The sequence below is a fragment of the Salvelinus namaycush genome, chromosome 2, assembly GCF_016432855.1.
Source record: "Salvelinus namaycush isolate Seneca chromosome 2, SaNama_1.0, whole genome shotgun sequence".
Taxonomy (NCBI): domain Eukaryota; kingdom Metazoa; phylum Chordata; class Actinopteri; order Salmoniformes; family Salmonidae; genus Salvelinus; species Salvelinus namaycush.
In genome coordinates, this window is record NC_052308.1 from 7,194,950 (window position 1) to 7,207,824 (window position 12,875).

Here is a 12,875-nt window from a genome sequence, read left to right on the forward strand (position 1 = left end):
CGTGTATATCCATTGCTTGTTCAGGGGTACCTTGTCAGCTCGGGGATTTTCTTGCAACCTTTCGGTTACTAGTCCAACACTCTAACCACTAGGCTACGCTGCCGCCCATATTCTAATATTAACTTATGTTTAAACGACTAGCACACAGCCCAGACACCAATGCATACCCCATAAAACATGCCACCAGAGGTTCACAATCCCCAAGACAAGAACAGTCTATGGGAGGTGCACAGTACTACATAGAGCAATGACTACATGGAACTCTATTCCACATCAGGTAACTAATACAAGCAGTAGAATCAGATTTAAAAAACAGATAAAAATACACCTTATGGAACAGCAGGGACTGTGAAGCAACACCAACATGATAACATACGCACTACAAATGTATGTTGTGTTGTAGATATGTGGTAGTGGAGTAGGGGCCTGAGAGCACACACTTGGTGTGACATCTGTTATGAATGTAATTGTAATGTTTTTAAAATTGTAGAACTGCCTTAATTTTGCCGGACACCAGATATGCACGTGAACGTGTTATGTCACGTGCACAAGCACAGTGAAATGCCTTTCTTGCAAGCTCCAATAATGCAGTAATCAATATCCATGTAGCACTAAAAATAACACAAGTTAGAACAAAAACACGATGAATAGAAATAAGAACACAAGAAAGTAAGAAGCTATATACAGGGTCAGCTCCAATTCCATATTTACAACTGGAGTGATAGAAGTAGGTATGTATTTTTGTATAAAAATAAAAAATGTAACTAGGCAAGTCAGTTAAGAACAAATTCTTATTTACAATGACGGTCTACCGGGGAACTGCCTTGTTCAGGGGCAGAACGGCATATGTTTACCTATAAGGTGACAAGGCATCAGGATATATGATAAACAGCGTAGCAGCTGCGTAAATTATGATTGTATACGAGTGTGTTTGCGTGTGTGTAGAGTCAATATGAAGATGTTTGCATGTTATGTGTGTGTTGGAGTGTCAGTGCAGTGTGTGGAGTCATGTGAGTGAGCATCTTTATATATAACATATTTGGTGTACGTAGGGACAGTGCAAAAATAAAAACAACATACACAACTAAGTCGTTTTTCTCAGTTTTCTCAATGCGTTTGTAACAGCCTAAATATTATGAAACGTCAATTCGATCAAATAAGCCTAACGTAATAAGACACTATCTCATAGACCATGCAATTTTTTTTGATCTCATTCGGACATATTTTGGGCGGGGTAAATCCTCTCGCTTCGCCTCTTCCTCGCTTGTCCCGTATACCATCTAGCCAAAACCCGAGTTTAAGCACAGGGGTTTACCACCGTAATGTCGGAAACGTAAAGTTAACCTATTTAGCAAGACGTATTCTGATTCGCTGATCAATACAAACCTGTGAGTGATAAGCCAATCATTTATGTTCTCATTGGTCGTTGACAGCAACCAACATACACAATCAGAGCTATTAGAAAATCTCTGACACAATAAACATATCAAGAGATCAATGTTGAGCTAGCAGTTTGTGGAAACTGGACAATTATTACCTAGCAATGTTTCTCACCAAATAACTTTGCTAACCAAGATTTATGTATATCGTTCAGCCAGTTCAATGACAACTGTCAGCTAAAATGAATCTGGGGTGAGTCATGATTGTTCCTTTCACCAGTCGTGTTTAAAGTTAGCTAGCTTAGCTAACGTTAACTAGCGAGCTTTGCAGTTGGTGACGTTAGCTAGATAGTTAGTTGAAGCTGTAAACCAGCCATCAAAGTTTGGAAAGATAATTTGGCTAGCATAACACTAATGTTAGATCTATATCTGCCTTATGTAGCAAGCTAGCTACCTAACGTTAGATCTATAGCTATTACCTTTTGTTTTGGTGAACAGGGATGGTCTGATGTTCGAACTTGAAAATGGAAAGCCCAGGCTAATTCTAACCAATCATCATGGTAGGTATCATACCATTCAGTTAAACTTTAAGATATCATTATACATTACCATGTGCTTCAAAGGAATCAAAGCCGATTTTAATTTGAGTTGTCATTTATGTTTTGCCATGATTGTAGGTGTCGATACAAAGAATCCAAATAAGGTAAGAGTTATCTGCTATCTAACAACCTTTACTTTTTGCACCTACGGTCATAAATGCATGAACTAACTTTCCTTGTCGTTTTACTTTCCTTTTTATGATTTAATGTTAGATACTCTCTCGAACCAGACCACAAAATGCTCTCAACTCAAAGAAGTTTCCTGAACCAGTATCCGAGGAGCCTCTGAGAGTACAGAGGAAACGTGCAGAGAGGAGGAAGGCAGTCCCTATTACCCACACTGTGCCAGTCAAGAATGACACTCCAATGGTTGCATCCAATCATACAAAACCGAAGGCCAAGGGCAGCACTGACCACAATACCAAAGTCTTGGCCAAAGTGTCTTCAGCTAAAGGACATGGGCAGATAGCCACTGATAGACCTCCAAAGTCCACTGTGAAGGACAGCTTGGTCTGTTTGACCAATGAGCAGCTCCAACAGATCCTCAGCACAATCAACAACTCAACCATTCTCTCACAGGATCAGGATGTACACAGCCAGCCTCAAACAGGTTAGAGTGAGATGTTTACAATAATCCCAATTCAAGTGCAATTGGCTCTGTTAAATGAACTTGATGATGAAATTGAAGATGTACCACTACCATCTATGATGCATGTAGCTAACAGTGTCTGCATATTCCCAAGGAAATGAAGGGAACTCTAAAGAGGATTGCCTGTTGAATGGAACGGGGAGAGAAGGAAGTGCTGCACATGTTAGTGGGAATGGAAACTCACAGGGAAAAAGGGAGGATGAAAGGTAATCTACTAGGAGCACATTGTAGCCTATTTGACCACTTGACAGACACCTCTAAAATGTAAAATCGCAATTATGTTATATATTTAACATACTTTCTTTTCTACTGGACAGGTGGGTGATTTGTGGTCAACCGTCTGGCCTGTTCAGTTCTCTGGGAGAAAGCGAGATGGACAAAGAAGCACTGGAGGCCAAGAGGACACAATGGAGGAAAGAACTAGGTACCAACTAGTGATGGGTGAAATTGATCCAGTTACATATCAGGATATTATTTTTGACAATATAGTGTATCATTTTGACAATCGCAATATTATTTTTGAGCTAGTTGGCTGTACCTGCACCAAAAAATACATGCACTAAGTATTTTCTTCATAGCTTATTCTCCATCTTTTTAAATATGGAACCAATTTGTTTTCAGCACTTTTATTTCCATAACTCGGGCTTCCGAGTGGCGCAGCCGTCTAAGGCACTGCATCTCAGTGCAAGAGGCATCACTACAGTCCCTGGTTCGAATCCAGACTGTATCACATCCGGCCGTGATTGGGAGTCCCATAGGACGGCGCACAATTGGCCCAGCGTCGTCCGGGTTTGGCAGGGGTAGGCCGTCATTGTAAATAAGAATTTGGTCTTAACTGACTTGCCTAGTTAAATAAAGGTTCAATTAAAAAATAAAAATTCTCATGGCTCTTTTGTCCGTCTGCAGCAGACATATGGTGAGCAATATGTTTGGAACATCGAATCGCAATACATATACACTGAACAAAAATATAAATGCATCATGTGTTGGTTCCATTTTTTTCATGAGCTGAAATAAAAGATCCCAGAAAATGTCCATACGCACAAAAACCTTATTTCTCTTAAATTTTGTGCACAAATTTGTTTACATCCTTTTTAGTGAGCATTTCTCCTTTGCCAAGATAATCCATCCACCTGGACAGTTGTGGCATATCAAGAAGCTGATTAAACGGCATGATCATTACACAATGCACCTTGTGCTGGGGACAATAAAATGCCACTCAAGTGCAGTTTTGTCACAGAACACAATGCCACAGATGTTTAAGTTTTGAGGGGGTGTGCAATTGTCATGTTGACTACAGGAATATCCACCAGGGCTGTTGCCAGAGAATTGACTGTTCATTTCTCTACCAAAAGCCGCCTACAACATTGTTTTAGAGAATGTGGCATCCAACTGGCCCCACAACCGCAGACCATGTGGTATCACTCCAGCGCTGAACCTCCACATCCGGCTTCTTCACCTGCGGGATCGTCGGAGGGGGGTGGAGGGGGGTGCTGAGGAATATTTATTACTGTAAAAAGCCCTTTTGTGGGGAAAAACTCATTCAGATTGGCTGGGCATGGCTCCCAAGTGGGTGGACCTGGCTCCCACATGAGTGAGCCTATGCCCACCCATGACTGCGCCCCTGCCCAGTCATAGATTAGGGCCTAATGAATTTATTTAAATTGACTGATTTCCTTCTATGAAGTGTATCTCAGTGAAATCTTTGAAGTTGTTTCATGTTGCCTTTATATTTTTGTTCAGTATAGAATCGTAAGAAACGCAATACTTATCATGGTGGCACCTAAGTATCGTGGTCTAGTATTGCACAGTACCACAGCACACCATACAGCAAGGGGCTGGTTTCACTTTCAGTACAGCCTTTAAAAAAAACAATTCGTAACATATCATACAAATTACACATTATTTTACATATTATACAAAATGGATGAGGTAGTGCACCATTTTCTGGGACCCATTTTGGCTCCTGAGCATTACTTTTAACTACTGGCTTACATTATACAAGACCTCTGGAGCATCAATTTAATTGATTGATTGGTGGTGTCTGGGTATTGTGGTGTGCTACAGCTTATCAGACATTAATGAAGTGATTTGATTGGCTTGCTCTCTGTCTGGTTAAGACGAACAGATGGCTCTGAAGAAACAGCAGAAAGACCTGAGCAGACCAGATGTCACGGCAGACTATGGCCCAAGGGGAAGGCTGACCATCACATCCAAACCTGCTCCTGGAGATGGTCACATACACACCAGGGTAGGCAATGGATATTTTTCTGCAAATAGTTTTCACTGTCAATGTCTAAGAAAATATGTTTGTTGACAAGCTTCTGTGGTCTCTGGCCAGATGCTAGGAGAACCCGGTCGGGAGGACACAGACACACTGTGCTCCACTCAGAGCTACAGCAGTCACAGAGACCTCCCTTCTGCCATCAGATCTGCATTCGTAGTGGGGGTGGAGTACCATTCACTACCATAATGTACAAAACACACATTTACTATTAGAGTTACAGGGAACAGCCACAGGCCATCTCAACTGAAGGTTACAACAGAGTGCTGTTGTAAAGCTGATGTTTTTGTGGTTGTGATGTCCAGGAGGCCACCCCAGTAGAACATGCCTTCAGCGCTCAGAAGAAGGAGCATCATAGGAGGTGGCTGCAGGATCTGGACCGGCAGAGGGAGGAGGACAAGCTGCGACACCGGCAGGAGAAACAGTATCTCAGCCAAGTAACAGGCTGTTTTAATTGTTTAGTTGAATCGGGTTTGTTAGAATCGGGTTTGTTAGTGCCAGGTTAGAATTAAAATGTTTACCCCTGTAGGTTCCCAGGACTTGAATTGAAAGCATTGCTCAATAGTGTGTTTCCACTAATCCACCCCCTCCCTCTCTCCCAGGCTGAGGACCATGAGCGCTGGGCCATGCACTTTGACTCCCCCCAGATGAGAGTCCCTCTCCAGGCCCCCGTGGCTGCACAGAGGGGCGAGTCAGAGCCTCCCAGTCACCAGAGGACCCATTTTGGAGCCTTGTCTGTGGCCTGGGACGGAGCCAGCACCTACGGAGGGGACAGTCTTGGGAGAGCCAGCGTCGACATTACTGGAGGCTTCCCACAGAAGGCAATGTAAGCCATCCAGTACAAGAGTTTTCCCCTAACCATCTGATCTGATTGGGAACAATTATTAATTATATTCTATGATGTATATTACTTTGTTCAGCCATCTCCGTACCATGACGGCCCTACTGGACCCAGCCCAGATCGAGGAGAGAGAGAGGAAGAGAGTGAAACAGCTGGAGCATCAGGTATGAGTGGGATAACGGTAGAAGACCAAGTCCTTTAATCTAATGTTTAATCTTACGCAATGTTCTATGATGGACCCCAGGAATATTATTTGATGTCATGGCGTCAGCTAATGGGGATCCTAATAAAATTCAAATTCTCTTGGCCATTGAGACTCTAAGATGATTGACAGTATTGTGGATTGGTTGTCCCATCCTGTTCCAGCGTGCCATCGAGGCTCAGGTGGAGGAGAGGAGGAGGCAGCGTGAGGCGGAGGAGGCCGTTCGCCTAGCTGTGGAGCAGGAGGAGGAGAGGAGGGTGGCGCAGGAGAGAGAGCTGCTACAGAAACAGTACCAGCTCGACACTCAGAGAAAGAGACACACAGAGGTCAGAGCACACGGACGTTGCGCTTCTGAACTTAGAGCTCATTGGGGATCTCTGCCAGTATATCAGCTTTAATGAAAGAGATGACTAGAAATCACAAATTAAGTTCTTTCCATTTGTTTTCGAATTTTGAATTGTATTATAAGTTTTAGCCTACTCCTGTTGTGTTTGTCATGCCAAGCATGCATTACATTAACTGACAACAGACTGTGTTTGTTGGGGTCTTTGTAACACTTGTGGTGGTCCTTGCAGGAGCAGCACAGTCGTAAGCAGGAGGAGCTATACCTGAGTGTTCAGCGGGCCCAGGAGGAGGCCCTGAAGGACAAGCACCAGCAGAGGATCAGAGAGCTGGCCAGGAAGGGACACGACGTCTCCAAGCTGCAACACTCTCTGGAGGGGGAACCTGGCTCCTCACGGGGTGATTACAGTTACAGGGTGTCCGCAGGGCCTTAAAAATTCTGAAACTCATTTATCTGATTAAAAGGCCTTAATAAGTATTAAAATGTCTTTCCATTCAGTTTTCAAAGGTCTTACAAAATGCAACGTAGATGACTACAGTGTTTCCGTTATATTGTGCCTGCTTAATTGTTACCACGCGGCAAAAAAATATATATTTTGGTTCTAAAACCATTATTGGGTCAACAGTATTATGCATTAACCTGCTTCCTGCAATGAAAGTATCTGCCCAGGCCCTGTTTCGCTGTTGGCTCTCTCTCCCCCCTTTACACACGGAGTGAAGAGAGAGATGCATTCTGATAAGCACAAGTATACTGACAGTTGAGCAACGTTTCGAGATTTAATTGCAGGAAAAACAACTACCCTTAATGTTGTTAAAAAATAAGATAGTCTCAGCTATAATCTAAATCATTTCTCAAGTGTCAATATAGAGTTAATTACACCTTTTACAAACCGTGTGTAATTGAGATGATGTGCCAGCAGAACGGTGTAGAGCAAAGCCCTTTAAGGTGAATAGACCTACATCACCTAGTATAGGCCTATCAATGGGACGTTTTTGTAGGACTTTACATTTACTGTAAGGTCAATTGTATGGCTATCTAGAAACAATATCTTTAGTTAGCAATCTAGCAAATGTTTTGTGTTCCCACTTCCTTATGTGTTAAATGATGTAGCTATAGGCTTAGCCCAGGGCTCTCCAACCTGTTCCTGGTGATAGACAGTCCTGTAGGTTTCTGCTCCAACCCTAATCTAGCACACCTGATTCTAATAATTAGCTGGCTGATAAGCTGAATGAGGTTCGTTACAACTGGGGTTGGAGTGAAAACCTACAGGAGGGTAGCTCTCCAGGAACGGGTTTGGAAAACCCTGGCCTAGGACAATATGCACCAAAAACATGCAGTTAAATTGATCTCTAAAGAGAAAAACATATCTGACTATTCTGGATCCTATTTTGAAATGTTGCACGTCAAAATATCCAACTTTCTCTGAACATGTTAGATGAAATGGTGTATGTTATATGTATGTTATAATGTTCTAGCATATTGCATCCAAAAGAGCTACGGGGTGTTGAGATTTGTTCCAGATTCTACAAATCAACTGCTCAACAGGAACTTGTTAAACTGACCCTGGTGTGTTTTGTACAGTGCTGGATCAAAAGCCTGCCCACCCAGTGGCATAGCTCTCCAGGGGAGTTGACCACATGTGCTTTATACAGTAACAGTGTTTTATATTTGACAAAGCTTTCTGGTTTCCTGGACAGGACTATATAACTAGTCCTGGACTAAACTTTTTCAATAGATTCTCCATTGAACATGGTGTTCAGTACAGGAGTAGCAGGGCACGGGTAACCCTGGGGTTTTATTCTTGGTATTTGATGAAAGCAAAGCAGGTTTTGATTGTTCTGTCTTTAGTCTTTAACACCAGCTCAGGACCATACCACTACCAGACAGGGACAGGAAGGGAGATGGACACCCTGAGAGAAGAGACTTGCAGCACCACCTCCCTTAGGAAGGACATGGCAGTGAAGACTGGTAACATACATTACACTATTCCTCCTAGCATGTTACAGTTTGGGTGTGGCTAACTGAATTAAGACGTTTTATTTTGAGTGTTTATCTGAATTAGTGTCATGTACCGTGTACTATACAGGCATGTATCTACTACTCACCAAATCCCTGTTGTAAATAGGCATTCTAAAATGCCTCCCTGTGTGGTGTTCTCTCTGTGTCTGCATATTGGTGAACCCAGCAGTCAGGCCGGGCTGCACGTACACAGTGGAGGCTCTAGGTAATCGAAGCCAGGCGGTGCAGACCCCAGACATCCCTGTAGAGTACAGACCTCCTCCTCCCAACGCCAAGAGGTACAGGTGGGAGGCCAGGAAGGAGGCACAGCTGGCCCAGAGGAACCCTCCTGGCCCCAGGGCGGGGAAGGAGAACATTTGGCTGAACGACCTGGGAGGAGGAGTAGGAGAAGGTGCTGTGTATTGTTTTTTTTACTATGTTTATAAGTGAGAAACTAATTTCCTCCTGGGGATTAATAAAGTACAATCTCATCTCAGGTGCAGGAGACCTGTATGAGGCCTTTGCCCGGACAGACCAAGGCCAGGACCAGAGACACAGGGGAGGAGGTCGTAGGCCAGAGTGGAACACTCAGAGACCCAGTAAACCCTATGTCCCGGCATCAGAGCGCTACCCTGCAGGGCTACAACACACCAGGCAGGAGAGTCGCCTCCGCAGGCAGATGGATCTCATGACCATGATGGAGAGGAACACCAGAACCCCTCACCCCCCTGACCCCGAACCTGACCTCAGGCCTGCTGACCCCTCTCCACCACACGCAAACTACCCTGCTAGCACTGCACAGGGCAGGATAAAAAATGGCATCACAGGTGTGACACACGCCATGGCTGTTCACACTGGAAGGTGAGTAGAAGTAAAGGCAGTAGTGTTACATCTGTAGCCTGATTAAATCAGACTGTTGGAGGTGAAATCATTTTCAACATTCCGTCTGGTTAAACAAGGTTATCACATTCCGTCTGGTTAAACGGGGCTACCACATTCCGTCTGGTTAAACGAGGTTACCACATTCCGTCTGGTTAAACAAGGTTACCACATTCCGTCTGGTTAAACGGGGTTACCACATTCCGTCTGGTTAAACAAGGTTACCACATTCCGTCTGGTTAAACGGGGCTACCACATTCCGTCTGGTTAAACGGGGTTACCACATTCCGTCTGGTTAAACAAGGTTACCACGTTCCGTCTGGTTAAACGGGGCTACCACATTCCGTCTGGTTAAACGAGGTTACCACATTCCGTCTGGTTAAACAAGGTTACCACATTCCGTCTGGTTAAACGGGGTTACCACATTCCGTCTGGTTAAACAAGGTTACCACATTCCGTCTGGTTAAACGGGGCTACCACATTCCGTCTGGTTAAACAAGGTTACCACATTCCGTCTGGTTAAACGGGGTTACCACATTCCGTCTGGTTAAACAAGGTTACCACATTCCGTCTGGTTAAACGGGGCTACCACATTCCGTCTGGTTAAACAAGGTTACCACATTCCGTCTGGTTAAACGGGGTTACCACATTCCGTCTGGTTAAACAAGGTTACCACATTCCGTCTGGTTAAACGGGGCTACCACATTCCGTCTGGTTAAACGGGGCTACCACATTCCGTCTGGTTAAACGAGGTTACCACATTCCGTCTGGTTAAACGAGGTTACCACGTTCCGTCTGGTTAAACGGGGCTACCACGTTCCGTCTGGTTAAACGGGGCTACCACATTCCGTCTGGTTAAACAGGGTTACCACATTCCGTCTGGTTAAACGGGGCTACCACATTCCGTCTGGTTAAACGAGGTTACCACATTCCGTCTGGTTAAACAAGGTTACCACATTCCGTCTGGTTAAACGGGGTTACCACATTCCGTCTGGTTAAACGGGGCTACCACATTCCGTCTGGTTAAACGGGGTTACCACATTCCGTCTGGTTAAACAAGGTTACCACGTTCCGTCTGGTTAAACGGGGCTACCACGTTCCGTCTGGTTAAACGGGGCTACCACATTCCGTCTGGTTAAACAGGGTTACCACGTTCCGTCTGGTTAAACGGGGCTACCACATTCCGTCTGGTTAAACGAGGTTACCACATTCCGTCTGGTTAAACGGGGTTACCACGTTCCGTCTGGTTAAACGGGGTTACCACGTTCCGTCTGGTTAAACGGGGCTACCACATTCCGTCTGGTTAAACGGGGCTACCACATTCCGTCTGGTTAAACGGGGCTACCACATTCCGTCTGGTTAAACGGGGCTACCACATTCCGTCTGGTTAAACGAGGTTACCACATTCCGTCTGGTTAAACAAGGTTACCACATTCCGTCTGGTTAAACGGGGCTACCACATTCCGTCTGGTTAAACGGGGCTACCACATTCCGTCTGGTTAAACGGGGCTACCACATTCCGTCTGGTTAAACGGGGTTACCACATTCCGTCTGGTTAAACGGGGCTACCACATTGTCAGATGTAACAGCATGATGTCTTGCGCCTCCAGAGTGCCCCCCAGATCCCCTCCAGTTCCTGCTATCAAACACCGCCTTCAGAACCAGTCCCGTGGCTCCCGCCTCCCTACACAGGCCCATGGTTCGCTCCAGGACACAGACCGCTCCCCTCCCCCCTCTGAGTACATCCCCTATCTGAGGACCGACGAGGTGTACCACATGGATCCCCGTGCCCCCATCTCCAGACCCTCCACAAATCCACAGACACACACAGGTCAGAGGTCATTTTAACTTTTCTGAACCATGCTGCGTTTCTGCTCTCAACACCGTAACTTTATCATGTTATTGTGGAGCCAAAGGCAAATTTACAATAATATACAGAGTTATTGTGCATAGGGATCATCTCAGATGTATTCTGGGTATTGTCAGATGTATTTTGTGTATAGCGCTAGTTTCATATTCTGACAGATGGTGTCCAGTGCAGGCCCATTAGCCCTCCCCACCAGAAGGACCCTCTGCTCCACCCAGAGCTGCTTAGGAACACAGAGAGACAGCAGGCCATACTGAAGAGCCTCTCAAAGCTACGGCAGGTATCTGTATTACACCTATGTGTCTATTACACACAGTCACATTCTCTACCCTTCTGCTCAGTGCGCTCCCGGTCACTCTAAAAGTAAAAAGCCAGTCCATTCCTTTTTAAAGCCACGAGGGGGACTAAATGAGTGTACACTTCAGGGAGATGAGTAGAGAATCTGAAAGTAGGCGGAGGAAAGAACATTAGTTTCACTTCTTTCATTCCTGCTCACAAGCACTGTGTTTGATTCCAGGGTTTGTTGCAGAAGCAGAAAGAGCTGGAGACAGGACTGAACCCTTTAATGATTGTTACTGAGGACCACCACTGACCTCAACACGTGACCCACAGCCTCACGTCTAAAGGCACATAGACCTAGTAAACACTCAGGTTGTACAATTGACAAAGGTTTGTGATAGCATTGTTGTGCAGACAAACTGGGATATCCATTGTATCATTGTGTTGAATGTGCTGTATCACCGCAGTGTGCACTAGGCCATTCTGAACTGGAACCTACTTACAGCACTTTACCATTTATTATTGAACCGACATCTTAGTTTGTGAAGAGTATTTAAATTTTAAGCAAATGTTGTCACTTTACTGACCACATGGGTTTGACGAGTATTGTAGGTATTATATAGAATGTAATGGCCTGTGTGTGAGTGGCTATGATTGTAGTGTTGGTATTTGTGATCACTTGATATGTAGTGGTGCTTTTGCAGCCATAGAATAGAGTACGACAGTATGAGTCATAATACCCATAAAGCCTAGCGGTCAAACAGGGAAATGGGTCCATACGGGATTTTAGAAACAGTTCAAAAGGGCTGTGTTTCGTGTAGTCTTACCCTGGCGTGACGTTTTGATAACCATGTAAAACTCTCAGACAAGGACTTTATCAATATATTCTCCTGTATTTACCCCCCAAAATGAAATGCTAATTAGCTGCCATAAGAGTACAAAAGCCATGATGATCTGGACCAGACTGCCCAAGTAAGAATCTTTGGTTAACTGTCAGCTAAAAGTAGTAATGAATAAATTGGCTACATTTGGACAATTCTGTGAACTGTCTTGAATTGACAATACCGGTTAGCAAAAAAGTGTGAGCAGGAGCTTGGGAATATATTAAATTATTTTTATATCACAATAGAATCACATGATATAAAATGATGATGATAGGGGGGGTAAATGTATAAGACACTGTAACTGGTAATATGTTCCAAGTCAGAGCGATTTGTCTACATTGATGCTAACTAGCTTCTTTTTTTTTTTTAAGTCCCCTTGTCCAAGAGAGATTTACAGTTAAACGTCATGGCAGGGTAAACCTACACAAAACACAGCCCTTATTTTAAGTGTTTCTAAAATCTCCTATGGGGAAAAGGAACAGTGGAAAAACGATTGGAACCACTTTCTTGTTTGAAATAGGTTTTATGGGTATTCTGACACTTCCACTGTGAGGCTGTTACTAGTTTATTTACAAGCTTTGAAGGGACTTTCATCTAATGACCATGTGTATCAATTGTTATTTAAAATGTACTGTGTTGTGTGAATAAACGTTTTTTAAATATACAATTAT

General features: G+C 44.1%; 1 protein-coding gene across 3 annotated transcripts; it reads left to right on the forward strand.

Annotated features, from left to right (window-relative positions):
- Positions 1-1,322: 1,322 nt before the first annotated feature.
- ccdc66 (coiled-coil domain containing 66) lies at positions 1,323-12,868 on the forward strand. Of its 3 annotated transcripts, none has more exons than XM_039007051.1 (19): positions 1,323-1,632; positions 1,878-1,939; positions 2,057-2,082; positions 2,192-2,588; positions 2,722-2,833; positions 2,945-3,051; positions 4,748-4,878; positions 4,969-5,076; positions 5,217-5,348; positions 5,514-5,737; positions 5,832-5,916; positions 6,119-6,280; positions 6,530-6,695; positions 8,146-8,265; positions 8,486-8,707; positions 8,793-9,156; positions 10,785-11,005; positions 11,200-11,321; positions 11,559-12,868. In XM_039007051.1, the coding sequence occupies exons 1-19, from the start codon at positions 1,622-1,624 to the stop codon at positions 11,631-11,633; spliced, it is 2,847 nt and encodes a 948-aa protein (XP_038862979.1). In that variant the 5' UTR covers positions 1,323-1,621; the 3' UTR covers positions 11,634-12,868. The 3 variants fall into 3 exon arrangements, with proteins under 3 accessions (XP_038862979.1, XP_038862970.1, XP_038862988.1); XM_039007042.1 differs by having other exon boundaries at positions 1,324-1,632; positions 8,483-8,707; XM_039007060.1 differs by lacking the exons at positions 4,969-5,076; positions 5,217-5,348 and having other exon boundaries at positions 1,325-1,632; positions 8,483-8,707.
- Positions 12,869-12,875: the final 7 nt, after the last annotated feature.

Excerpts from the sequence above, each read along its gene's own strand:
- ccdc66 (XM_039007042.1), top strand. Across the intron at positions 5,077-5,216 it reads GATCTGCATTCGTAGTGGGG|GAGGCCACCCCAGTAGAACA; the intron begins GTGGAGTACCAT and ends TGTGATGTCCAG. Across the intron at positions 8,708-8,792 it reads GGGAGGAGGAGTAGGAGAAG|GTGCAGGAGACCTGTATGAG; the intron begins GTGCTGTGTATT and ends ATCTCATCTCAG.